This window comes from Salvelinus alpinus, chromosome 29 (genome assembly GCF_045679555.1).
Source record: "Salvelinus alpinus chromosome 29, SLU_Salpinus.1, whole genome shotgun sequence".
Classification (NCBI taxonomy): domain Eukaryota; kingdom Metazoa; phylum Chordata; class Actinopteri; order Salmoniformes; family Salmonidae; genus Salvelinus; species Salvelinus alpinus.
The window spans coordinates 26,147,728-26,173,742 of NC_092114.1; the positions used below are offsets into that span (position 1 = coordinate 26,147,728).

The 26,015-nt window shown below is 40.9% G+C and overlaps 1 protein-coding gene and 1 long non-coding RNA gene across 5 annotated transcripts; both read left to right on the plus strand.

The window, feature by feature from the left end:
* The first annotated feature begins 1,917 nt into the window (after positions 1–1,917).
* Positions 1,918–10,477, plus strand: LOC139559376 (cilia- and flagella-associated protein 69-like). 4 transcript variants are annotated; one of them, XM_071375349.1, is made up of 23 exons: positions 1,918–2,684; positions 2,816–2,875; positions 3,002–3,067; positions 3,428–3,537; positions 3,620–3,696; positions 3,779–3,955; positions 4,078–4,230; positions 4,567–4,744; positions 4,910–5,033; positions 5,175–5,223; positions 5,379–5,500; positions 5,667–5,898; positions 6,181–6,345; positions 6,472–6,587; positions 7,045–7,163; positions 7,255–7,336; positions 7,433–7,625; positions 7,825–7,965; positions 8,707–8,783; positions 8,978–9,175; positions 9,332–9,418; positions 9,505–9,620; positions 10,085–10,477. In XM_071375349.1, the coding sequence occupies exons 1-23, from the start codon at positions 2,547–2,549 to the stop codon at positions 10,101–10,103; spliced, it is 2,799 nt and encodes a 932-aa protein (XP_071231450.1). In that variant the 5' UTR covers positions 1,918–2,546; the 3' UTR covers positions 10,104–10,477. The 4 variants fall into 4 exon arrangements, with proteins under 4 accessions (XP_071231450.1, XP_071231448.1, XP_071231449.1 ...); XM_071375347.1 differs by having other exon boundaries at positions 9,516–9,620; XM_071375348.1 differs by having other exon boundaries at positions 3,779–3,877; positions 9,516–9,620.
* A 2,718-nt stretch (positions 10,478–13,195) lies between these two features.
* Positions 13,196–19,298, plus strand: LOC139559389 (uncharacterized). The gene is made up of 3 exons (XR_011671751.1): positions 13,196–13,361; positions 17,556–17,641; positions 18,386–19,298. It is a non-coding gene; the product is annotated as an uncharacterized lncRNA (long non-coding RNA).
* The last annotated feature ends 6,717 nt before the right edge of the window (positions 19,299–26,015 follow it).

A 26,015-nucleotide genomic window follows, 5' to 3' on the forward strand; every position in this document is an offset into this window, starting at 1 on the left:
TGTTGATGAAGAGCGGAAGAGGAGTGTACCTTAAGTGTACCTTAAATTCTAAATAAATCACGAACAGTGTCACCAGCAAAGCAACCCCACACCATCACACCTCCTCCTCCATGCTTCACGGTGGTAACTACACATGCAGAGATCATCCGTTCACCTACTCTCCGTCTCACAAAGACAAGGCAGTGGGAACCAAAAACCTCACATTTGGACTCATCAGACCAAAGGACAGATTTCCACCGGTCTAATGTCCATTGGTCGTGTTTCTTGGACCAAGCACGTCTCTTCTTATTGGCGTCCTTTAGTAGCAATTTGACCACGAAGGCCTGATTCACGCAGTCTCTTCTGAACAGTTGATGTTGAGATGTGTCTGTTACTTGAACTCTGTGAAGCATTTATTTGGGCTGCAATTTCTGAGGCTGGTACCTCTAATGAACTTATCCTCTGTAACTCTGGGTCTTTCTTTCCTTTGGCGGTCCTCATGAGAGCCAGTTTCATTATAGTGCTTGATGGTTTTTGTGACTGCACTTGAAGAAACGTTCAAAGTTCTTGAAATTTTCCGCATTGACTGACCTTCATGTCTTAAAGTAATGATGGACTGTCATTAAGCTTTGCTTATTTGAGCTGTTCTTGCCATTATATGGACTCAGCCTTTTACCAAATAGGGCTATCTTCTGTATACCACCCCTACCTTGTCACAACACAACTGATCAGCTCAAACGCATTAAGAAGGAAAGAAATTCCACAAATTAACTTTGAACAAGGCACACCTGTTAATTGAAATGCATTCCAGGTGACTACCTCATGAAGCTGGTTGAGAGAATGCCAAGAGTGTGCAAAGCTGTCATCAGGGCAAAGGGTGGCTACTTTGAAACATTTTTGATTACTACATGATTCCATATGTGTTATTTCATAGTTTTGATGTCTTCACTATTATTCTACAATGTAGAAAATAGTAAAAATAAATAAAACCCTTGAATGAGTAGGTGTGTCCAAACTTTTGACTGGTACTGTAGATGATGAGTATCTTAGTCAGAAAATCCCAGCAGTGGTCAGTGCACATCGCCTGACCTGTATGGTAAATGGAAGGAAGGAGAAAAGCCTGATGATGTTATTGTTGTTTGAGAAGACTCTACCTGAATATATAAAACTTGGATATGTGAGGTATGCGGTGAGAGAATTTGTGTCCAAAACATTACAGTGCGGAAATTGTAAAGGGTACGGTCACGTATCAAATGTTTGCAGACAGGAGAAGTATAATATTGAAGAATCTGTGAATGGAAAATGTTGAAACTGTGGTGGGGATCATACTCCAGACTTCCTTGTGTGCCCTGTTAGGGTGAAGGAGGTTGAGGTGTCAAAGATCAGGGCTGCGCAGAGGATCTCCTATGTGGAGGAGGTGAAGAGAGTCAAAGGGGAAAGAGGCAACACTGTTGAAGATATGGCGGTGGACGCATTGCAATCAGTTGCTAGTGTTTTAAGTCAATCGGGTGATCTGGATACACTCATTGTGAAGAAAGTGGATTTTTGTGGCATTTATAGCCACAGTGGTTAATTGTACAGCACAAGTGTCTAAGAAGTCAAATAAGCTGGATATCATTATATGTGCAACTGAGAAGTTGTTGGGGCTCCAAGACTTCACGGCAGAAACACTACAAGGACTTTTGTCGCTAGGAAATGTCCCGCCCACACAGGAGGCTTCTGAACCTGTGTTGGGACCTGATTCCGATTTTTTTTTTTTTACAGAAAAGCAGGTTCATTTTGTTTGGTTATTATTTATAATTTTTTTGGTAGTTAGTGTGATCTTTTATTTTTACCCAAATGTTTTATGTTTGCGGACCGATCCTTATTACCCATCCGTACAGTTGGTGGCAGACTGCACATTTGATTGTTACGCCACTATACCATAGAAGTAGAAGAAGAAGATGAAGAAGCTGCTCACTGGCTGGCAGTGGAAGAAGATGGAACGAGATGGATTTTGGCCGAGATTCTGCACATTTTCTCATCGATTAAACATTTGATCTCAATATAATCTGTTATGAACAGAGTGGACTAAGTTTTTTAGACTTTACCCTTTGTAAAATAAAAATAAAAACGCGTTGTTTAGAACGAGTGCAAAAATAAAAACGCGTTGTTTAGAACGAGTGCAAAGACGAATTGAGTTATTCAGGGTTTATTAATTTGTTTGAGACGATTGTAAGAATTAATTGTAATCAATCTGCCTTTGTTGTCGTTATTCTGTCAAGGAAATAATGGCGAATGCTGTCACCAAAAACCCACTTCCGGTGTGTCAGAACGGGGAAAGTAGGCGTTTCAAGATGTGGTATTTTCTGTTTGTGGTAGTAGGGAGATAACCATAGTAACGGATACAGGCGCACATAGGTAGGTCTGAGGCCAACACAGAAGTAGGTGTTTTTGTGAGAGGCATCGACTATAGTTATTTTCTTCCATGTATTTGTAATGTTTGTTATGTCAACTAACTGAACATTTTCAGTTGTACACGCGGAACTCTCTAAAGCAGGTATTTTTTTTGCACAAACGCGTTTGCAATGCTTGCATCGGAGGCTGCAATGACTAAAAGTTATTTGACAACTTCAACTGGATCGAAAGCCAAAGTGCATCGAAGAAAACCTGCGATCCCAGTTATCAAACATATAGCAAAAGACAATGATCAAGAGAAACAGGAAGTAAGTTATTTATATTTTTCTACTTTGACATGTTTTAAACTACTTTGTCATGCATTTCAAATAAAGGTTAACTTTGTCTTATGAATCTGGATTCATGTGAATTTATCAAATGCATTCATGTGTTTTTTCAGGTTCTCACCAAACCTATTGAACTCAGTCGTGTGATACATTTTCTTGAGGATCCTTTAGCAGTAAGTGATAAATATTTGTCAACAAAATCATTAAACTATTACTAGGTTAGTAACAAAATCATAAACTAAGTTATTCATTCAATGGAAATGCCAAATGTTAATCAAACATTTTTATCTCTGCTTCAGGCTACTTTGAAAGAGAGACAGATTTTTGCTTTGAAGAAAGTAGTGAAGAGATGTCAAAAAGGCTTTGTATCCTTCTTACCTGACTTTTTCTTGATTTCATTGGGCTGATTGATTATTTTCTTGTTCAGAACTAATTGTGCCAGGGTGTAAACTCTTCTGACTCATATCCCCTAATGATGTTTTGGAAATAGATAAGCCTATGTTGTTAGGCAGTGTCATGTCCTCCGAGTACCAAATGTAGACACATTGAATTCCCTAGGTCCCAATTACCAGCTAATTATTTTTGGGTTCAGCATTTTTATTGCCCAGAAATAATTATAGTTATGAGATATTGTAGGTCTCCATGGGGTATTTTTAGACACCATTATTTCCATAGTTAGGCTACTTCTTCACGTGCTTATTTGTCCTTAAAATAAATTTTTCAAGCTTTTGAAAGAGCTGGCTGATGTTTTTAAGATTTTATATATCTGTGCTGAGAAGTCCAAAGATCACCCTGAATATACTTCAGTGCTATGTGACTTACTGAAGATTTGTAGGTAAGTTGTTGCTTGTTCAATCGGTTGTTCTTGCTTATTCAAACCAAATACAAGCTTACAGACTATAACTTGTATTACTTAGGCTTCCTTTTCTAAAGGAAAAGACCTCTGATGAAGTGACCTACGCACAGACTGTCAAAGAATCACTCTCTCAGATGGGTACGTAACGCATGCAGTACTGCTGTGGTCATACAAGCATCTGGTCATCCAAAAGTGATACCAATTTATTTAATGTTTGCAGGGTTCCTGATGAGGGTGCCAAACGCTGAAGTGAGGAACCAAATCTGCCACTCTATTATATCCGTGTACAGCTCTGTGACATCAAAACGCAGTGTGGATGGTATGGACAGTCTTTCAAAGCCTGCAGCTGCCTCAAAGCCAGCTGTTCCCTCTCACAGATTCTCTAAACATTCATTGAGTGAGCCATTTTAAATGATATTGATGTTGTGTTTGTTGTAAGACATTCACCTGTCTGAAATGGTGTACCACTTCACAGAAATATGCTTATTATCTTCTGTTGTAATATCCTATTTTATATAGGACTCCACCCTACCAGCCTAGGCTACAGGGTGCAGCTGTTGGAGCAGAGTGGGCTGGCTGAGACTCTGGTCCTGTCCATGGCCCTCCTGGAGAACCAGCCTGCAGTCAAGCTCCAGGTCCTACAGACTCTTCAGATGCTCTCCAGCTCCTCTGGTAAATAACAATTCAAACATGAATTGCTATAAAGGACTGGTGAATTAGTTTCTGTATGAATTAGTTTCTGTATGTTTCCCAACTGGCATAGTCTCGGAAATCCCAGACCTAGAGAAAGTCAGAATATTGGCAGTGTGGGACCCTAATTCCCTTTATAGTGCACTACTTTGGATTAGAGCTCTTCATCCTTCATCAGAGAAAGTAGCTCTTGAGATAATGTAGCTCTTTAAAGAAGGACCAATCATAGCAGTAACTTACAGTTTATCTCTGCCAATGTCAAGGAGTCTGTCTCTATTTATTCCACCTCCTACAGTCACGTGTATGTTTTGTACACAGATGTGAACTGTAGCCTAATATTAAAGGCACAGGGGGCAGAGCAGATCTGTTTCCATATGAATGAGCCAGACCCATCAGGGCAAGTCCTGTTCCGCTCCTCGGAGATCCTATGGAACTTGCTGGAGAGAGGTTGCAAAGAGGAGGTTACAGCTCAACTCAGCAACATGGACTGTATTATGTATGTGACTTTTACCTACATTTTTTAAGAGCTCATTCACATTCTGCATGAGTGAGTGCAATAAACAGTACTCACATTGAAGAAGTGTTTACAACCATTACAAATTAACTGTGTAATATGTGAAGGGAAATTAAGTACTAATGATTATTATTGTCTCAAACATAGGGCTCTGAAAGAGGCATTTTTGCACCAGCTGCTGAATGGCTTTCGACATTATGACTTCCAACTCAGGAATGATCTACTGGTGATCACAACTCTCATAGCTGAAAACCCCAAATCTCCACTCATTGTAAGCAAATTGTATTACTAAATCAAAGCAGGAAGTAAATCACAGGAATGTCATCAATTGTCAATAATCATACCACACTTCAAGCATCACATGTTATTGATATTTGTTTGTCTCCTCATCAGTGGTTGTTCTCATTTACAGGAGAGTTTATTTGCCAAGCAGCTCATTCTTTTTGTCACTTTTCCAGAACGTAAGCCTCTTTTTTCCTCATATATATAAATGATGATGTGTTTGTAAGTAGTGATAATTATTAATGCATTATAAAGTAAATCTGTTACATGTTATCTTCCAAATGGAGTTGAATGGTCATGAACTATTTTGATATTATTTTTCTTTGTATCCAAGTCAAGAGTCACAACCCGTTGGTGCGCAACCTCAAGCTATCCTATAACAATGAAGATTTTGAGATGAAAAGGTTGCTACTAAATCTGGTTGTTGTCATGTCAAAAGACTTATCTGCTCTGCAGGTGAATGAGTATTTTACTTCCGTAATGTGAACGATTGATTAGCTGCATTATTTAACGTTAGTGTGCCATTGATAGTCTGAAAAACATTCCAGAGTACATACAAATTATTAATACTTTCTGACGCGTTATAAACTGTAACTTCATACATGATGTTTGTGTCTACCAGCTGTTCAAAGAGGGCCATGTTGTCCTGGCCCTGCTCCACCTAGTGAAGCCCACTGCTGCTCCTCCTGAAGGCCAGTCAGGGCCACGCAACTGGACCCCTGTCCAGCAGGAGGAGCTGCAGCTGCAGGCTCTGGCCACTCTGGCCACCGTGGCTCCACTGATGCTGGATGACTACATGACCTGCCAGGGAAACACCTGCCTTCTGCTGCTGCTGGAGTGGTGCACTGAGCGAGGTGAGGAGAGGGGACACACTGGGAACTTACCACAAACTTGGACAGGAGTTGAACAGAAGTAGTGGTGTGTAGACAACTTTAGTTGCAGATGGACTTCTCCAAAGCAATGTTCTTAATTTCATATATTGGCTTGTATGGTGGGAGTAATTCAGAGACTGGTACCTCACACATTTGTTTGGCCACTTATGATGACTTAGCTATGAATTTAATGGAACTTGAAATTGGTGTCTTGGTTTGATCTGCAACTATTGTTTGTATCACATCATTGTTTATGCCCAACAGATGCCTACTTTGGACAGGGCCATAGTTTCCATGGCACTGGAGGGAGGGGCAGTAAGAAGGCTCAGATGCGTTACTGTGTGAGGCTGCTGAGATCCATGGCGTCCCTAGGCAACGAAGCAATCAACCAGGACCTCTTTGATCAAGGAGCCATCAGCCAGCTGCTTGGTAATGACAGGCGGTACCTCTCCTTTTGGAATATTACAGCTATTATGGATATTTAGATTTTGATTCCAAATGCAAGCTTCACAAAGTATCTGTGTTTTTCCATAATGTTGAGCACAACTTTCCCAGTGATCATTATGCAGATGGAGGGGAGTCCTGAGGAGGAGGACGTTATTACCTTGGAGATCAAGGCTGACATTCAGCTGATCCTGTCAGCACTCTGCGAGAACAATCCACACAGAAAGGTAAAACTAAGATCAAGAACCTTGATTACAGCGGGGACTGTGAAGAGACACACAGAAAGGTACACACACACGCATACGTGCACAAGCGCTAGCACACGCACTCTACACACACATACATTGTAATATTGTTGTATGGTGGTATTATACATTTTGTATTATAGATATGTAGTGGTGTAATAATGTTATATGATATACTGTTTGATCTTTTGTTTTATATGTAATGTAAGTGCCTTAGTGTGTTTGGACACCAGGAAGAATACCTGCTGCCTTGGCAGCAGGTAAAGGAGAACCCTAATATATACAAATACAACATCTTCAAAGAGGATATTGGAGAATGATGTGTTACTCACCCTCATAACAGCAGTTAAAAAGCCTCACTGCGCTATGATATTTTCGCTTTCATTGAATTTAAATGGAGACTAAAATGGGTATAACTCCACGCTACTATATGCGTCAGGAATTGTTTGGATCGGAGGGAGTTGAGATGACGGTGCATTTCCTCAAGATGAGCACTGAGAAGTTCTACAGTGGCCTGGGACACAACAAACTCATCCTCTCCACCGTGGATTGTGTCTGGTTAGTTCACTTACAAATACATCAGTTTACTTCTTCCATCTGCGACTCTTGTACTGTATGTTCTCATTTGTGGGCTATTGTTTTACTGTAGGTCCTGTATCGTTGGATGCTACACCACAGAAGATGTGTTTTTGGAAAAAGAAGGCATTTTCCTTCTGCTTGACTTGCTTCATGTAAGTACACTATTTGGTGTGGCATCCTTAGGTGTAGCTCAAGCAGGACTTTTTCTGCTGCACCATGTTGAATTTCTGAACCCATCTTACCTGCAGTCGAGCCCTAGGAACATGCAGAATGTGGTCCTTGGAACCCTGCTGGAGCTGTGTGACAACCCCAAGACGATGTCTCACATCCTGGCCTGGCGAGGGCAGAAGAGCCTGACCACCCCGGGGCTACTCTTACAGCTCTGGAGGCAGGAAGAGGCAGAGCTGGGGGTGAGCAGAGACCTCTATGGAAGGATCTCAGGTGGGTCCATGGTATCACTCAAATTAAGTGGGATTACTGCTGTTAACAATCACACAATGACAGTGAAATGCTATGCAGTGAGGTCAATACTATTTGACTAATACAGTAAATGTTGCCTCTGTTTCTGTCTGTTTCATAATGGAGTTACAGTAACATCCTACTACTAAAACTATAACTTTTTTTTCTATTTTATGGCTAGATCCCAAGAAGCCTATTCTGTGTTATTACCAAGAGGAGGAGGATTCCCAGGTATCACTGCCTGCTAACAGGCCTAGTGCTGCAGTGATGGATGTGTCTGAGAACCTTCGCTTCAAGATCTACTCTGTCTTCTGTAAACTTGGTAAAGGACAATTGACTACTATTTTCAAGGGACGGATTAAATCAAATCAAACTTTATTTGTCACATGTTGCCGAATACAACATGTGTAGACCTTACCGTGAAATACTTACTTAAAAGCCCTTAACCAACAGTGCAGTTCAAGAAGAGTTAAGAAAATATTTGCCAAATAAACGAAAGTAAAAAATAATCAAAAGTAACACAATAAAATAACAATAATGAGGCTATATACAGGGGGTACCGAGTCAGTATGCGGGGGTACAGGTTAGTCGAGGTAATTTGTACATGTAGGTAGGGGTGAAGTAACTGTGCATAGATAATAAATAGTGAGTAGCAGCAGTGTACAAAACAAATGGAGAGGGGGGGTGTCAATGTAAATAGTCCGGTGGCCATTTGATTAATTGTTCAGCAGTCTAATGGCTTGGGGGTAGATGCTGTTAAGGAGCCTTTTGGTCTTAGACTTGGCACTCCAGTACCACTTGCCGTGCGGTAGCAGAAAAAATAGTCTATGACTTGGGGGACTGGAGTCTCTGACAATTTTTTGGGCTTTTCTCTGACACCGCCTAGTATATAGGTCCTGGATGGCAGGAAGCTTGGCACTACCCTCTGTAGCACCTTACGGTCCGATGCCGAGCAGTTGCCATACCAACACCCTGAAATGTCGAAATTATCACAAATGTATGCTTTACAGTAATGTGTGTTTGTGAGTTGTTTCCTTGGGTAAAATAATGCTTCTGATTCCAGGTTTTGAAGCCCTGCCTGGATTGTCAACGGAAGATTATATCACCCTAAGCATTGTCACCAGATATCTGGACTTTAAGGTGAACATTTGTGTCCTCTCTTAGCCTATCCTAGAATGTACATTTATAACAGGTCAGTCACACACAAATAAGCTTGATATGATATCCGTATCAGTCAGAACAGTGTCAAACTGACAAAGACAAGAAGAAGGGGAAAAAAACATGTCAAATCATGACGAAAAACCGTTTTTTTTAACGGTAAGCTATCTCAATAGGTTGGCGAGGTGTGGGATGAGATCTCCAAAGAGTTGAGCCTGGAGGGAGTGAGACCAGTCACCCCTGACGAAGAGGCCCTGGATACCATTGCTAAGATGACAGAGGACACAGCCAGGAGAGTCATCACACAGCAGAGCAGCATGCTGGAGCAACGGGACAAGGAGGACGTCAGTGAGGAGAAACGCATGTATACAGAGGTGTGTGCGTGTGTGTGCGAGTGTGTGCGCGTGTGTGTGTGTGTGTGTGCACCCGTGACATTATAACAGCTGGGGTCAAATGGCCCCAATGTGTGTAAGGGCTCTAAAATAATTAAGGTCTGACTAAGTTATTCTGTTTATTTCTTAATTTCACAGATAAGTTCCAACTGGAAACAGCAGGAGCTTACAGCCCAGTCTTGGGAGCATTTTGTGGCAAAGACATCAAACTACAAGATTTTAAAGGTTATCCTATGTCCGCCTCTAGCAATTAATCTTTCTTTGAAAGTGCTATTTGTAGAGAAGACTTTGTGATTGATTACTTTATCAAGTTCTATTTCAGGAGACAAAAGAGCATCAGGAGAGATCTATTGACTCATCCAGACCTAAACCAAAGCATAAGGAAGCTATATTCCATCCTACACAGATTCATGGCTTACAAATTACAGTAAGTCATTGTGATGCAGATATTGTACTGTACTATATTGATAATTATAAACTGGGTGCTTCAAGCCCTGAATGCTGATTGGCTAAAAGCTGTGGTATATCAAGGGTATACCACTGGTATGACAAAACGTTTTTATTTTTACTGCTCTAATTACATTGGTAACCCGTTTATAATAGCAATAAGGCACCTCGGGGGTTTGTGGTATATTGCCAATATACCACGGCCTACGACACTCCGCATTGCATCTTGCCTTAAGAACAGCCCTTAGCCGTGCTATATTGGACATATACCACGCACCCCTGTTTCCATGCTTGTTCTGTTGCTCTGATTTCCCCACTGCCTTAAAACAATTATGTGTGTGTGTGTGTGTGTGTGTGTGGTGTGTGTGTGTGTGTGTGTGTGTGTGTGTGTGTGTGTGTGTGTGTGTGTGTGTGTGTGTGTGTGTGTGTGTGTGTGTGTTTCAGAAATTCTGTGGGCGGGTGATGACTGTAGAGAGCACTCCAGCCCACCTGACAGGAGGGCCCCTGGCCAATACAGAGCTGGCCCTGGAGAGGGTGCCCATCCAGGGTGGAGCCCTGAGGAAACTCCCCACTGCCACTGAGGACACAGAGTATTTCAACACAGTTTCAGTCAAATAAATACCCCACCTCCTCTTATAGCTTTGCTCAGTGTTTGTTCACTATTTACTACAGGTCTCCATGTACAATTTGGTGTGTTAGCTTGAGAGTGAACATACAGACAGGAATTCATCAATCCAGCATGAACAATCAAAATTAGACTACTAGTATCTACTAGGAACAGATATTATTGGATGGATTAAACAGATTTGAAATGATTAAAATTGTGCTGTAACTGAATTTTGTCATTGTGCCGATTTTTTTTTGTGTGTGTGGAATTTATCAATATTTAAATATTGATGTAGCAATCGACAGAATTCACAATCATTTGTGAGGACATCGCCTCATTTTGACCTTCAGTGCACAAGGTGTTTCATTTGTGATGTCAGAGATACATTTTATGATGAAGATTCTACTTGGTGCTCACATGTTGATGGTCGTGATGGTATAAACTATTGTGTGATGCGATTAGCAGTTTACATCAAGACCAGTATGTTACCAGCATCTGCTTTTGGCAATAATGTTTCAATTTACTGATGTGCAGACTGACGGATGAATTCATTTAGGAGCCCCCCCCCCCCCCCCGAATTGACTGCCTTTTGTGTCCAAACTGAACATGACTACACATGTTTGTATTCTGCAGACTATAGACAAAGACCCATACTAAACAAGGCAACTAGTGTGTCAAGATGGGGAAGATGACGCTTTCCTGCTTTCCTTTGGTTTGAAAATATTGTTTCCATAAAGGAAATGTCTTTGGTTGTGCTGTGGTCAGGCCACTAGTTCTGGATGTGTTGGATGAAGATAAAAAAAATTCCCCTCATAGAAAGTCTTCGCCATCATACTCCCATCCAACAAAGCCTAGATTTATGTTTTTATTACTTCTGAACAAAATCACTTTTTGGGTTGTCATATGCTTACAATAATGTTTTGATTCTTGCTTGAACAGTCGCAAAGATTATATTTGGATGTGATCTTTGCAAAATAACTATTTTGGATGCAGCAGTTGTTAGCTAGAATGCTAACGCTCATTGATATAGGCTGTAGCAAAAGCCAAAGAGCCATTTTACTGGTTGAAGTGTTTTTTTAATATAATGCAGTTGATTTGCGATGATGACACAAACATTATATTAAGCATGACATTTATACAAGCCTTAAAATCCAATTATAATTCAAAAGTAGTGTGAAATGCACTCATAAGCAACATGTAAATAGAGCCTTTTTTTGCTGGAGTTCTATAAGAACTCCCCCTTGTCCTGCCACCAACTTGCGCGCATCACCATCTTGCAGCAATGTTTGCAGACACAGAAAGAGGTCTAACGGGGCGCTGTGTTGAAGCCATCGCACTCCCACCGCTGTAAAAAGTATTTTGGAAGCTATATAAATGCATTTACTAATACTTAAATACATGTAATTTTGTCCTTGAAACATTTAATTTAAATACTGTCGAATTCCATTCATTCCTATGGAGGACTGCTCCAACTGGGGAGTACCAATATGTCCCGACCGGTGACTTCAAAGCGTCTCAATGGCAATTAAATAGCATCAGCAATCCAGGGTTTATATACATCATTGGTTGTAACTGACGATTACAACCCACTGAGGCAAAAATTGTTGAATCAATGTTGTTTCCATATAATTTAACCCCCCCAAAAATCTATGTGATGATGTTGAATCAACTTGGAAAAACTGATTGGATTTGAAAAAAGTCATCAACATAAGGGAATTTCGTATTTTTTTCATCCAATTTTTTACCTAAATCCAATGACATGGTAAAATGTTTTGTTGATTTCACATTGAATTCACGTTAGTTGACAACTCAACCAAATGTAAATCAAAATTAAACGTTAAACTGACGTCTGTGCCCGGTGGAAATGGTCATGCCATAAAAGAGAAAGCCTATTTAAAAATGTTATAGAGACATCATAAAAACGGAAAGTCTTACATGCTGACCAGACCGAACGTGCGTCCGCGTGTGCCATCGCGCAAGTTGATTTTGTCCACCCACACCAGACACGATCAGGACACCAGGTTTGAATATCAAAACAAACTCTGAACCAATTATATTAATTTGGGGACAGGTCGAAAAACATTAAACATTTATGGCAATTTAGCTAGCTAGCTTGCTGTTGCTAGCTAATTTGTCCTGGGATATAAACATTGGGTTGTTATTTTACCTGAAATGCACAAGGTCCTCTACTCCGACAATTAATCCACAGATAAAACAGTAAACCGAGTTTGTTTCTAATCTCTCCTCCTTCAGGCTTCTTCTTCTTTGGACTTTATATGGCGGTTGGCAACCAACTTTAAGGTGCATTACCACAACCAACTGGACTGGAGTGTGGACCTCAGTTCATCTTTCAATCACTCACATGGGCATATGCTCCTAAAAACCAATGAGGAGATGGGAGAGGCAGGACTTACAACGCTTTGAGCATCACAAATATGACAAAGTTCTATTTTAGCGCATGGCTATGCATGCTCGTTGACGCTCGCGAGCAGTGTGGGTGCAATGATTGAATAAACATGTATGTGTACATTTATTTTGCAACGCTCTCACACGCGACCGAGTGGTGTGGTCAGTATGTAACATCAGAACCAAGCCTTCAGACAATCATTTGAACATATACAAGGCAAGAAGTCTTCCAGAAATGTCAGATATGTTCTCATAATTAGAAGTCATTATAATGACTTCCTGCTGGGATCATTGAATGCTTCTTGCAGTGGATGCTATTGGATAGGGTCCTGTTTTGGTGAGTCCGAGGTGTTACATAACACCACTGCAGCGTGTTAACACATGTTTCTTCAAGCGTGGACCATGCTGCACAGAAGCACACTCCCCTCTCCTCATCCTCCCATTTTTGGAATGGATGACAAAACCGTATCTGACAGGCTGAGGCTTTTATGCAGTAGGGCGAGAGAGTGTGTCTATGTGTGTGTGTGTCTGTCTGTGCGAGACTGTGTCTGTGTGTTCAGCTTGAGTCTATTGAGCCCATTGGATGGGACTGGGGTTTACAAAGACCAGGGGCACATAGGAGCTTCCTCAGTATCACAGGCTTTCACTTTCTTCTAGTGTTTCGGATGGTGTCTGGGCATTCTGATGCTGCTGCAGGGCTTGGTAAAGGTGAGGATTCACCGGGATTCCTTTTGATCCTGTCCTGAATCATTTCTCTCTCTCTCTCTCTGCCCAAGGCTCTCCAACTCCATGCTGTGAGATTATATTCTACATTTTCCCTAAAATTCTGGGAACTTCTGAAGTTATTTCTCAATTGTGGTATTGGTCTCATGTCATGGTTATCACTGGTTTTGTTATTTTGCTGTCATCATGACTTGACGTTTGCTTGACTCTGGGCCTATAAAAGCTCCAATGGACCATGTCTTTCTCAAATGTTGAATTTGAGTTTGAAATGTAGGACTCATTGGTTTCTCTGTGATGTAAGAATGAGGGCACCATTCAGTGGAAAATTAGATAAAAGAGGCTATGTTGGCAGCTATTGTGTACTTTTGGGCTGCATTTTTTTGTGATTTGCTGGTTAACTCCTGTACTAATTTGCAACATGAATGCAGTCCTTGTTGCAGAACAAATTGCATGGACATGAGATTCTAAAAGTGCATTCGACAGAAGTTTATGCTGGGTATTATTGCCAAGGAGTTTAGTTCCCTTTTAGCAAAATGTGGTGGTAGGATCCCATGTCTATAGAAATAAATAAAGAGTCGTACACTCTACAGTTGAAGTCAGAAGTTTACTGAAGCCAAATACATTTAAACTCGGTTTTTCACAATTCCTGACATTTAATCCTAGTAAATATTCGCTGTTTTAGGTGAATTAGGGTCACCACTTTATTTTAATAATGTGAAATGTCAGAATAATAGTAGAGAATGATTTGTTTCAGCTTTTATTTCTTTCATCACATTCCCAGTGGGTCAGAAGTTTACGTACTCTCAATTCATTTTTGCTATCATTGCCTTTAAATTGTTTAACTTGGGTCAAACGTTTCGGGTAGCCTTCCACAAGCTTCCCACAATAAGGTGGGGAATTTTGGCCCACTCCTCCTGACAGAGCTGGTGTAACTGAGTAAGGTTTGTATGCCTCCTTTCTCGCACACGCTTTTTCAGTTCTGCCCACAAATTTTCAACAGGATTGAGGTCAGGGCTTTGTGATGGCCACTCCAATACCTTCACTTTGTTGTCCTTAAGCCATTTTGCCACAGCTTTGGAAGTATGCTTGGGGTCATTGTCCATTTGGAAGACCCATTTGCAACCAAGATTTAACTTCCTGACTGATGTCTTGAGATGTTGCTTCAATACATCCACATAATTTTCCTGCCTCATGATGCCATCTATTTTGTGAAGTGCACCAGTCCCTCCTGCAGCAAAGCACCCCCACAACATGATGCTGCCACCCCCGTGCTTCAAACATAGCGATGGTCATTATGGCCAAACAGTTCTATTGTTTCATCAGACCAGCGGACATTTCTCCAAAATATACGTTCTTTGTCCCCATGTGCAGTTGCAAACCGTAGTCTGGCTTTTTTATAGCGGTTTTGGAGCAGTGGCTTCTTCCTTGCTGAGCGGCCTTCAGGTTATGTCGATATAGGACTCGTTTTACTGTGGATATAGATACTTTTGTAGCTGTTTCCTCCAGCATCTTCACAAGGTCCTTTGCTGTTGTTCTGGGATTGATTTGCACTTTTCCCACCAAAGTACGTTCATCTCTAGGAGACAGAACGCGTCTTCTTCCTGAGCGGTATGATGGCTGCGTGGTCGCATGGTGTTTATACTTGCGTACTTTTGTTTGTAGATATGAACGTGGTACCTTCAGGCGTTTGGAAATTGCTCCCAGGGATGAACCAGATATGTGGAGGTCTACAATTGTTTTTCTAAGGTCTTGGCTGATTTCTTTTGATTTTCCCATGATGTCAAGCGAAGAGGCAATGAGTTTGAAGGTAGGCCTTGAAATACATCCACGGGTACACCAACAATTGACTCAAATGATGTCAATTAGCCTATCAGAAGCTTCTAAAGCCATGACACCATTTTCTGGAATTTTCCAAGCTGTTTAAAGGCACAGTCAACTTAGTGTATGTAAACTTCTGACCCACCGGAATTGTGATACAGTGAATTATACGTGAAATCTGTCTGTAAACAATTGTTGGAAAAATTACTTGTGTCATGCACAAAGTAGATTTCCTAACGACTTGCCAAAACTATAGTTTGTTAACAAGAAATTTGTGGAATGGTTGAAAAACGAGTTTTAATGACTCCAATCTAAGTGTGTGTAAACTTCCGACTTCAACTGTATATACATAAACTCCCAGTAATTTATTGGGTAAAACACCAAAGTTTCGGTAACACTGTGCCTGCCTTATTCAGTGTAATGTCATGAACGCTTGAACCAGGTTATGTAGACAAACAGTGCAATTAGTGCAACCAATGACAGTGTTGAGGGGTGTGTCATAATTATTAGATTGATTAGAATGAATTGAATGAAACTTTTAAATGACAATAGTTTACAGCATTTAGAATATATTAGGCTACTGTTATCATCTGGAAACATAATTAAATATTGTAAATAATATTAGCATCAGCATAGATTATTGTTTAATTTAATTTCACAAATATATTTAATTGTTTCCAATTTCTTTACATTTTTGAGACATGTAATCTTTTGGTTCAACCATAATGCATAATGCATAATCAACAGGGGAAACATATTGGGTGTAAGCTGTAGAAAGAATATATTACTTTATGAACAAGTCTTATAAATGAATATATTCTTTCTACAGCTTATCAGCGTACACCCAATATGTTCCGTCCGCCCAATATGTTTCCCACTCAGACCACTCCCAGACAGACCTAGCAAAATTCTTGCTTGAGAAATTGCCATTTGCAAAGAAGCTATTTTTGTTTCTTTTTGACCATTTTAATTGAAAACAATCACAGTAAGATACTTAATTGTAACCCAGAAATTATTTGATATTGAGTTAAAAACGTCTGCATTGGACCTTTAACATTGTATGGGAGCAACTTACCCTACAGAATCCACAACAAATAGCCCCCAATTAGGGGTTTCTTTGTTTCTCCTGGCCTGCAAGTTTACTGAACAAAAAGTTTTACACAACATGTAAAGTGTTGGTCCCATGTTTCATGAGTTGAAATAAAAGATCCCAGAAATGTTCCATACGTACAAAAAGCTTATTTCTCTCAAATTTTGTGCACAAATTTGTTTACATCCCTGTTAGTGAGCATTTCTCCTTTGGCAAAATGATCCATCCACCTGACAGGCATATCAAGAAGCTGATTAAACAGCATGATCATTACACAGGTGCACCTTGTGCTGGGGACAATAAAAGGTCACTCTAAAATATGCAGTTTTGTCACACAACACGATGCCACAGATGTCTCAAGTTTTGAAGGAGCGTGCAATTGGCATGCTGACTGCAGGAATGTCCATCAGAGCTGTTGCCAGAGAATTTTATGTTCATTTCTCTACCATAAGCCGCCTCTAAAGTCATTTTAGAGAATTTGCTGGTACGTCCAACTGGCCTCACATCAGACCACGTGTAACCACGCCAGCCCAGGACCTCCACATCTGGCTTCTTCACCTGCAAGATCGTCTGATACCAGCCACCCGAACGGCTGATGAAGCTGAGGAATATTTCTGTCTGTAATAAAGCCCTTTTCTGGGGAAAAACTCGGGAGCCAGGCCCAGCCAGTCAGACTGAGTGGATGGGCCTATGCCCTTTCAGGCCCACCCATGGCTGGCGCTGCTGCCCAGTCATGTGAAATCCATAGTCATGTGAAATCCATTTATATTTTTGTTCAGTGTAGGTATGAATGTACTGTCCTTTGATAAATGTCTCAGAATATCATTCTGGTCCTTATTCGTCTGCATGTTAACAGTGGAACATATTTTTGATTAGGGCGGCAGGGTAGCCTAGTGGTTAGAGCGTTGGACTAGTAATCGAAAGGTTGCAAGTTCAAATCCCCGAGCTGACAAGGTACAAATCTGTCGTTCTGCCCCTGAACAGGCAGTTAACCCACTGTTCCTAGGCCGTCATTGAAAATAAGAATTTGTTCTTAACTGACTTGCCTAGTTAAATAAAGGTAAAATTAAAAAAAAAAATTAGCTTGTTTACCTCCAAGGCTGAGTCAGGTGACTTTGTTTTTGAGCTGTTGGATCAATATGGGAAGAGGGCTTGCTTATTGAGTCTTGTATTTAAAACTACATTTTCATTGTGTTGTCTATGTTTTTGCCTCAGTATCTATTGAGTACTCTGGTGATTATATTTATATTTTATGTTTTCTCTGCTGGCAGATGCTGGACTAGTCTGAGAACTCACAGTTGAAGACATGTTCATTAGACTGGGACGCCTGACCCCTGGATACTTCCGTCTCCTCCAGGTGTGTGTCCTTGTCTATCTAGGGATGATTTTAAACCTTGGTTTGCAGTTTATTTCCTGCACACACTGTTTGTTTTTAGAGTTGATTTGGAAAGTTGATGAGTTGATATATTAGCATAGGGATCCATTGTACTGTAGGCTAGTTGTGATGGATAACAACACAGTGAAAAGTGGACATTAACATTTCATAGTGAACTACAGATGCAGACCTTAAGTGATTATATAATACAACACTTATGACTGCTTTTCTCACTGAAAGAACCAGCTCATATCGTTTGAAGCTTTTGCTGAATTGTACTTTCTGAAATAAAGGATCATTTTGACGTTAGTGTATTATCTTGCATGCCTGCCTCACAGATGTGAATAAAACAATACCAAAGACTTATTCCTATCATTCCTATGCTCTGTTACCGTGGTATGGACCTGTTCCTATGAGAGCTGTAAATATGAGAGACATGCAACCTATGGGACACTGTTTCCTGCCTACTGGCTTTATTATCAGTGCCATTGCTAATGTGTGTGGAAAGAGCACTGTGTGCCCTTAACGCAAATCCCTAATTTCCTTGTTCAAATATTCATAGTGAGTGCCAGCGTAAAGGAAACTTGAAAAGTAGGCAACAATAGAACAGTAGGGGCTGTGTGAACTGATGCCAATATAAATTGACCAAACGTTGTGTGTGTCGGTGTGTGTGTGTATGTTTGTGTGTGTGTGTATGTGTGCGCGCTCGTTTCTTCCCCCTGGCAGAGACAGGTCTCAGGTGAAGTCCAGATACAGCCGCAGAAAGGGTTCATCAACCAGATCGCCATGACGATGGCCATGGTGGGCATCAGTGTGTCCTTCTACAGCGCCCGGCGGATGGCGAAGAAGTTCCATCTGAAAGAGAATGCTCCCTGAACAGTTGGACAGTGTGGCCCCTCAACTGGACCAGAGCGATGGGGGAGAGAGATGAAGAGAATCAGAGTAGGCTGCAGTGCTGCACTCCATCACCTTGCATTGCAGCGGTTGGCACCTTCACTAGAATTCAGGCCCACTCAAAGCTGCCATGCCAAGATGGTTCTGTGGGCTGAGTGTTTGTTGTTGTTGTTTGAGAGAATGTCTGTGTTTGATGGAAGAGGATGGGTATCAGGAGCGTTTTGTCTTGAGAGTGAGACCATGCAGTCTTTAATAAACAACTGCTGGGTTTGAAATACGTTTATCTTTGTATTGTGATGATGGGAAAATGTAAGTGTACTGTGGGGAAATGCAAATGTGAATTACCAGTACTAATGCCTAATAGATTAAAATGACCTAACAAAATTTTTACCTAAAGACATTTTGGAAGATATGAGGCGATCTACACATATCTGCTTATTTGAAAGATTTCACCATGTAGGCCTAGCATACTTACTTAGGCTCCATACTAGAATGTCTTTTGAACATAGCATGAATGCACATCACAAATGCGGGATCCCAGTAAGCGTTTAGTGTTTGCTTTAGCGCTTTATCAGTTGAACATGGATGCCATGATAATACTCTAGCTCTGTGGTTCTGACAGAATCGGTGGTCTCCTCAACGTATGCCACTTCCAAACTGACTCTTAATGACATTTATATGTATATTTTATTAACAAGTATTTTTAATAGTTTACATTTTTAAATACCAAATAAAACTCACTATTAACTCAAAGAAGGTTCAATGATTTACTTGGCTGTAAAGTACATATACGAAAAATAATTTTATGTAATATAATCATCATAGTCACTGATTTCTTTCTGGGTTTTTTTCTGTTGATAAATGTGTGTATATGTCAGTGGTATGTGACCTATCAAGACTTTTTCATTCAACTCTTTGAAACAGTTATGCAACACCAAAGTGTTGTTGTGAAAATCTTTCTAATTCTATGGGGTTATCCATGTGGAAGGTACAGTACATTAGGTTAGGGAGTGATATGGTCACACAGCTGCACTGACTGTATTGGGTGATTCATGTGAAAATAAGCTAAAGGAGGAAAATGTGGTTTTGACACTACATGAATGAGATATCCCATTCAGGGCTGGAAAATTCCAGAAACGTTCAATACATTCCCTGGATTTCCCAAAATCCTGGTTAGGAGGTTTCAGGATGTCCTGCTAATTCCCTTCTGATTTTATAGCCCTCCAACCACAATTTCAGGAAAACAAGGGAATTTATTGAACGTTCCCGTAATTTTGCAACCCTAATCCCATTACAGTGATGGGGTTTGCTGCACATCCTACAATGTGCCCCAATACTAGGTTACAGGTTCCTCATGATCTTTATTGCAAAAAAATCTGTGTAAATCTGTGTCTATTGTCCCGTGATTCTCTGGCATCAAATCAAATCAAATGTTATTGGTCACATACACATACTTAGCATATGTTATTGCGTGGGTAGCGAAATGCTTGTGTTCCTAGCTCCAACAGTGCAGTAATATCTAAAGATTCACAATAATACACACAAATCTAAAAAATAAAATAATGGAATTAAGAAATATATAAATATTAGGACAAGCAATGTCGCAGTGGCATTGACTAAAATACAGTTGAATAGAATACAGTAAATACATATGAAATGAGTAAAGCAGCATTATTAAAAGTTATTATCGATCATAGTCTGCTGCTGGAAAAACGTATGTGTTATAGCTTTACACCCTCTGCTATAATCTGGATAAAGAGTTACTTGTCCAACAGAACACAAAGGGTGTTCTTTAATGGAAGCCTCTCAAACATAATCCAGGTAGAATCAGAAATTCCCCAGGGTAGCTGTTTAGGTCCCTTAATTTTTTCTATCTTTACTACCGACATGCTACTGGCTTTGAGTAAAGTGTGTCTATGAATGCAGACAGGGTTGGGTAGGTTACTTTCTAAATGTAATCCGGTACAGTTACTAGTTACCTGTCAAAAATTGTAATCAGCAACATCATTTTTGGATTACCCAAACTCAGTAATGTAATCTGATTACATTCCGCTACTTTTAGATTACTTTCCCATAAAGAGGCATTAGAAGAAGACAAAAATGTATGTTACCAATTGAACAACATCTATTGCATGATAAATCAACGTTAAAGTTTACATAGCTGGCTATATGGATGTAAAATTTTACTTCATGGGTTGGTTATGTAGGCTTCTTCTAATCTAACCCATCGCTACAACATATAATAATACTATTAAAATATATATTTACATTAAAACCAGTCTATCAGAATTCCAGTCATTCCAATAAATGTTCTACCCCTTGATCTTCAAGAATAGGACTTGGAAATATGGGAAGTATAGATTAGCCAAATTGTTTTACCTGAGCATTAATTAATGCCGTATGCTGCATTTACTACAGGCCTATTTTGGACCATTTTGTTGGTGACACTTTGATATCTTGATAATATGCAGCTGTTTAAAGCACAAATCACAGAAGAAACATTAACAAAACCGTCACCCCGCCTCTGTTTTGGTAAAAAGCTGAGGGATGGGCTTGGAGAAATGTAACCATTCTCAGATTAATAGACAGAACTATGGATGCAAGGACTGACCATCCATGATATGAAAATCATTGTTTTAACCATGTTATGAGGCTATAGAGTGTTTGTTTACATTTACCATGTTTACAAACATTTGAGAAAAACAAGCTTATATTTCGGGTTCTCCTGGAGTGTGACAGTTGAACTAAGCTCGTTAGGCATTTATAAGTTAGATTCTTCAAGAATCAATGTATATATATATATATATATAATTTATAAGTCCAAAAATGGATGTAGCAACTACAGTGTCCATTAGGCCTATCGATTTTTTTTATCAGCATGATTTAGATTGAGCAATAAAACTTCACTTTTATTCCATAGACTTGGATCTGCACTATGTAGCTGTTGCAAGAGCGCATTTTTCACTGGCTGTCCACTGATTTCAAAAGCAATGATTGATAAGCAGCTTAAACTTCTTGAATTAAACCATTATTGGGTTCAAATACACATTTAGATTTCTGAACAGCCATCCACAACAACTACATTCAGTAAGGCGCAAATAGCTAAATGAGAGAGCAGCAGTGTCACATCAAGGCGCTATGTAGATACAAATAATAAGTGATATATCCCTATCGGGGCAGCACGTAGCCTAGTGGTTAGAGCGTTTGGTCAGTCACCGAAAGGTTGCTGGATTGAATCCCCAAACTAACAAGGTAAAAATCTGTTGTTCTACCCTTGAACAAGGCAGTTAACCAACTGTTCCCTGGTAGGCAGTCATTGTAAATAAGAATTTGTTCTTAATTGACTACACCATTGCTCTTAACCAACCATGCTATTTTGATTGTTTTTTCACGTCGTTCATAACTTGTTTTGTACATAATGTTGCTGCTACCATCTCATATGACCGAAAAGAGCTTCTGGACATCAGAACTGGGATTGCTCACCTCAAACTGAACGAAGAGTTCTTCTTCAATGAGTCGGATGGGAGGGATATAATACAGACACCCGACCAGGCCCAGATCCCCGTTATTCGCTGGAAAAGGAAACGCAGATTTCGTGGAAAGAGATCAGGGTGCCTTGTGAGGATCAGGCGACGAGTGGCTAATCTGCCCATGCCTTCTGTCCTGCTAGCTAACGTTCAATCGCTGGAAAATAAATGGGACGAACTGAAAACGGGATATTAAAAACTGTAATATCTTATGTTTCACAGAGTCGTGGTTGAACAACGACATTAAGAACATACAGCTGGAGGGTTATACACTATCGGCAGGACAGAACAGCAGCCTCTGGTAAGACACGGGGCGGAGGCCTATGCATTTATGTAAACAACAGCTCGCCTGAGGTAGAGTATCTCATGATAAGCTGAAGACAACACTATCTACCTAGAGAGTTTATCAGAATTTTTCGTAGCTGTCTACATACCACCACAGACCAATGCTGGCACTAAAACCCCACTCAATGAGCTGTATACCGCCATCAGAAAACAGCAAAATGCTCATCCAGAGGCGGCGCTCCTAGTGGCCTGGGACTTTAATGCAGGGAAACTTAAATCAGCTTTACCTAATTTGTATCAACATTGTTGTGTCTTTGGCATCATTAAAGTGAAGACTGTTATTTTATCAAATCAATTCTCAGTAATTATTATTACATGATTAAACGAATCATGTAAATGTAATTAACTAGGAAGTCGGGGCACCAAGGAAAATCTTCAGATTACAAAGTTATCATTTTCCTAATATAACTCTTCAGATATTTTAATATCTGATCAATTAGTCTTCAAATTAATGAATTATTCTTTACCTCACGTTAGTCTCATTCCAAACGTCGGAAATTGTTGGTTATCTGCACAAACCCAGCCTTCACTATGAATCATCCATACATCAATTGTCTTAATAATTTATTTACTAACTAAATAATCACAGAAATGCATAACAAAAAAACAGCAGATATGGTTACAAGGAAATGATAGGGGATGTGCCCGAGTGGGCTAAACCGATATGGCGGCTTGGTACACAAAGGGACTGAGAAGGGCGCGAAAGACAAAAGACACTACACAGTTGATAATTACATTGATAGAAATACTAATCCTTTGCACATGAACACTCACTCATTCGGGAATAATTGCAATCAATATATATATTTACGCTTAGTGTGTCGTCGTGATCTCTGTTGGAATCATCAGTCTTTCTGTTGATAAGTTCATCTGAACTTCTCTTTGCGTCCCTGGAGTCTTTCGTGGTTAGAATGGATACTTCAGAGTCCCATTCAGAAATGTTCTTGTAGAATAGATATTTCAGCGGTTGTGGGTCTTCGCATTCCAGGTCGACATAAATTCTAGCTGCAGACTAGTAATTAGTATCGAAGATTTGCTCTTATTCTGTCGGTATCGATAGTCTCAGAGTTTAACCATTTCCACCAGTGTAGCCAATGGTCCACGTGGTTTGGTTAGGAATTCAACAATCGTTACAACCTTAGCTCCCTCAGATGACCGAGGAATGCATGGTCTCTACTCAAACCTTAGCCCTCTCGGTAATCGAGGTACGCATGGTCTGAAGTGGGCTTCTCCAGGTGGGGGTTATATTCGGAACAGCAGAAAAGGCTGTCCCATGACGCCAGATTAATGTCTGTGCTCATGGGGCGGGCCAAGGGCTTAGTTAAACTTTAAAGGGAATTAGATTCTCTTTCATTAAACAGTTTAAAATCATATTACATAATTTCACAAATAATTTCATCTTTACTCATTCATTTTATACAATAATTAGATGCAAATCTCATAACGGAGACTCTTGTATAAACAGAGTTATGGTAATGTGGCTGTATTGTCTCACACGAGGTCACAAACATTAAACAAAATGGACAGGTCATAGCTGGATTCTCCACCGACCGTTTACACATTCTCCAAAACATGGATATTGTTCAGTTCTCAAGTTCTGTGAGGTAGAAGAAGTTCCTTTGTTCTACTGTGAACCCTCTCTCTATACCGCATGGCCGGGGGGGAAGAGAGTCTCCTCATGGAATTTACGACCTGAGATAACAAAGCCTGGGTGTAAGAGGGAGAGAGAGGGGGAAGGCACTCACTATACCCAAAGAGGGCCACGTCATGACAACATGTTAAATGTGAAACCAGAGGGAAAATAATTCTAGACCACCTTTACTCCACACACAGAGACACGTACAAAGCTCTCCCTCGCCCTCCATTTGGCAAATCTGACCATAATTCTATCCTCCTGATTCCTGCTTACAAGCAAAAATTTAAGCAGGAAGCTCCAGTGACTCGGTCTATAAAAACATGGTCAGATGAAGCAGATGCTAAACTACAGGACTGTTTTGCTAGCACAGACTGGAATATGTTCCGAGATTCTTCCGATGGCATTGAGGAGTACATCACATCAGTCACTCGCTTAATCAATAAGTGCATCGAGGACATCGTCCCAACAGTGACTGTACATACATACCCCAACCAGAAGCCATGGATTACAGGCAACATTCGCACTGAGCTAAAGGGTAGAGCTGCCGCTTTCAAGGAGCGGGACTCTAACCCGGAAGCTTATAAGAAATCCTGCTATGCCCTCCGACGAAACATCAAACAGGCAAAGCGTCAATACAGAACTAAGATCGAATCGTACTACACCGGCTCCGATGCTTGTTGGATGTCGCAGGGACTGTAAACTATTACAGACTACAAAGGGAAGCACAGCCGAGAGCTGCCCAGTGACACGAGCCTACCAGACGAGCTAAATAACTTCTATGCTTGCTTTGAGGCAAGTAACATTGAAACATGCATGAGAGCATCAGCTGTTCTGGACGACTGTGTGATCACGCTCTCCGCAGCCGATGTTAGTAAGACCTTTAAACAGGGCAACATTCACAAGGCCGCAGGACCAGACGGATTACCAGGACGTGTACTCCGAGCATGCACTGACCAACTGGAAAGTGTCTTCACTGACATCCCTGTCTGAGACTTCCTGACGGGCCGCCCCCAGGTGGTAAGGGTAGGTAACAACACATCCGCCACGTTGATCCTCAACACGGGGGCTCCTCAGGGGTGCATGCTCAGTCCCCTCCTGTACTCCCTGTTCACTCATGACTGCACGGCCAGGCACGACTCCAACAGCATCATTAAGTTTGCTGATGACACAACAGTGGTAGGCCTGATCACCGACAACGATGAGACAGCCTATAGGGAGGAGGTCAGAGACCTGACCGTGTGGTGCAAGGACAACCTCTCCCTCAATGTGATCAAGACAAAGGTGATGATTGTGGGCTACAGGAAAAGGAGGACCGAGCACGAATCCATTCTCATCGACAGAACCTCAGGAAGAGTAGTTGCTGCCTTGCTAGCAGCAAATGGGGATCCCTAATAAATACAAATACAAATACAAATACAAATACAAAAGTGACTAGTGTTCCATTATGAAAGTGACCAGTGATTCCATGTCTATGTACAGTATGTAGGGCAGCAGCCTCTAAGGTACAGGATTGAGTAACCGTGTGCTAGTAATGGCTATTTAACAGTCTGACGGCCTTGAGATAGAAGCTGTTTTTCAGTCTCTTGGTCCCAGCTTTGATGCACCTGTACTGACCTCGCCTTCTGGATGGTAGCGGGGTGAACAGGCCGTGGCTTGAGTGGTTGATGTCCTTGATGATATTTTTGGCCTTTCTGTGACATCGGGTGCTGTAGGTGTCCTGGAGGGCAGGCAGCGTGCCCCTGATGATGCATTGGGCAGACCACACCACCCTCGGGAGAGCCCAGTGGTTGCAGGTGGTGCAGTTGCCGTACCAGGCGGTGATACAGCCCGACAGGATGCTCTCAATTGTGCATCTGTAAAAATTTCTGAGGGTCTTAGGGGCCAAGCCAAATTTCTTCAGCCTCCTCCTCTTCTTCCCGGAGAGTTCTTTATTCCTGTCTGCGGGATGTACTGA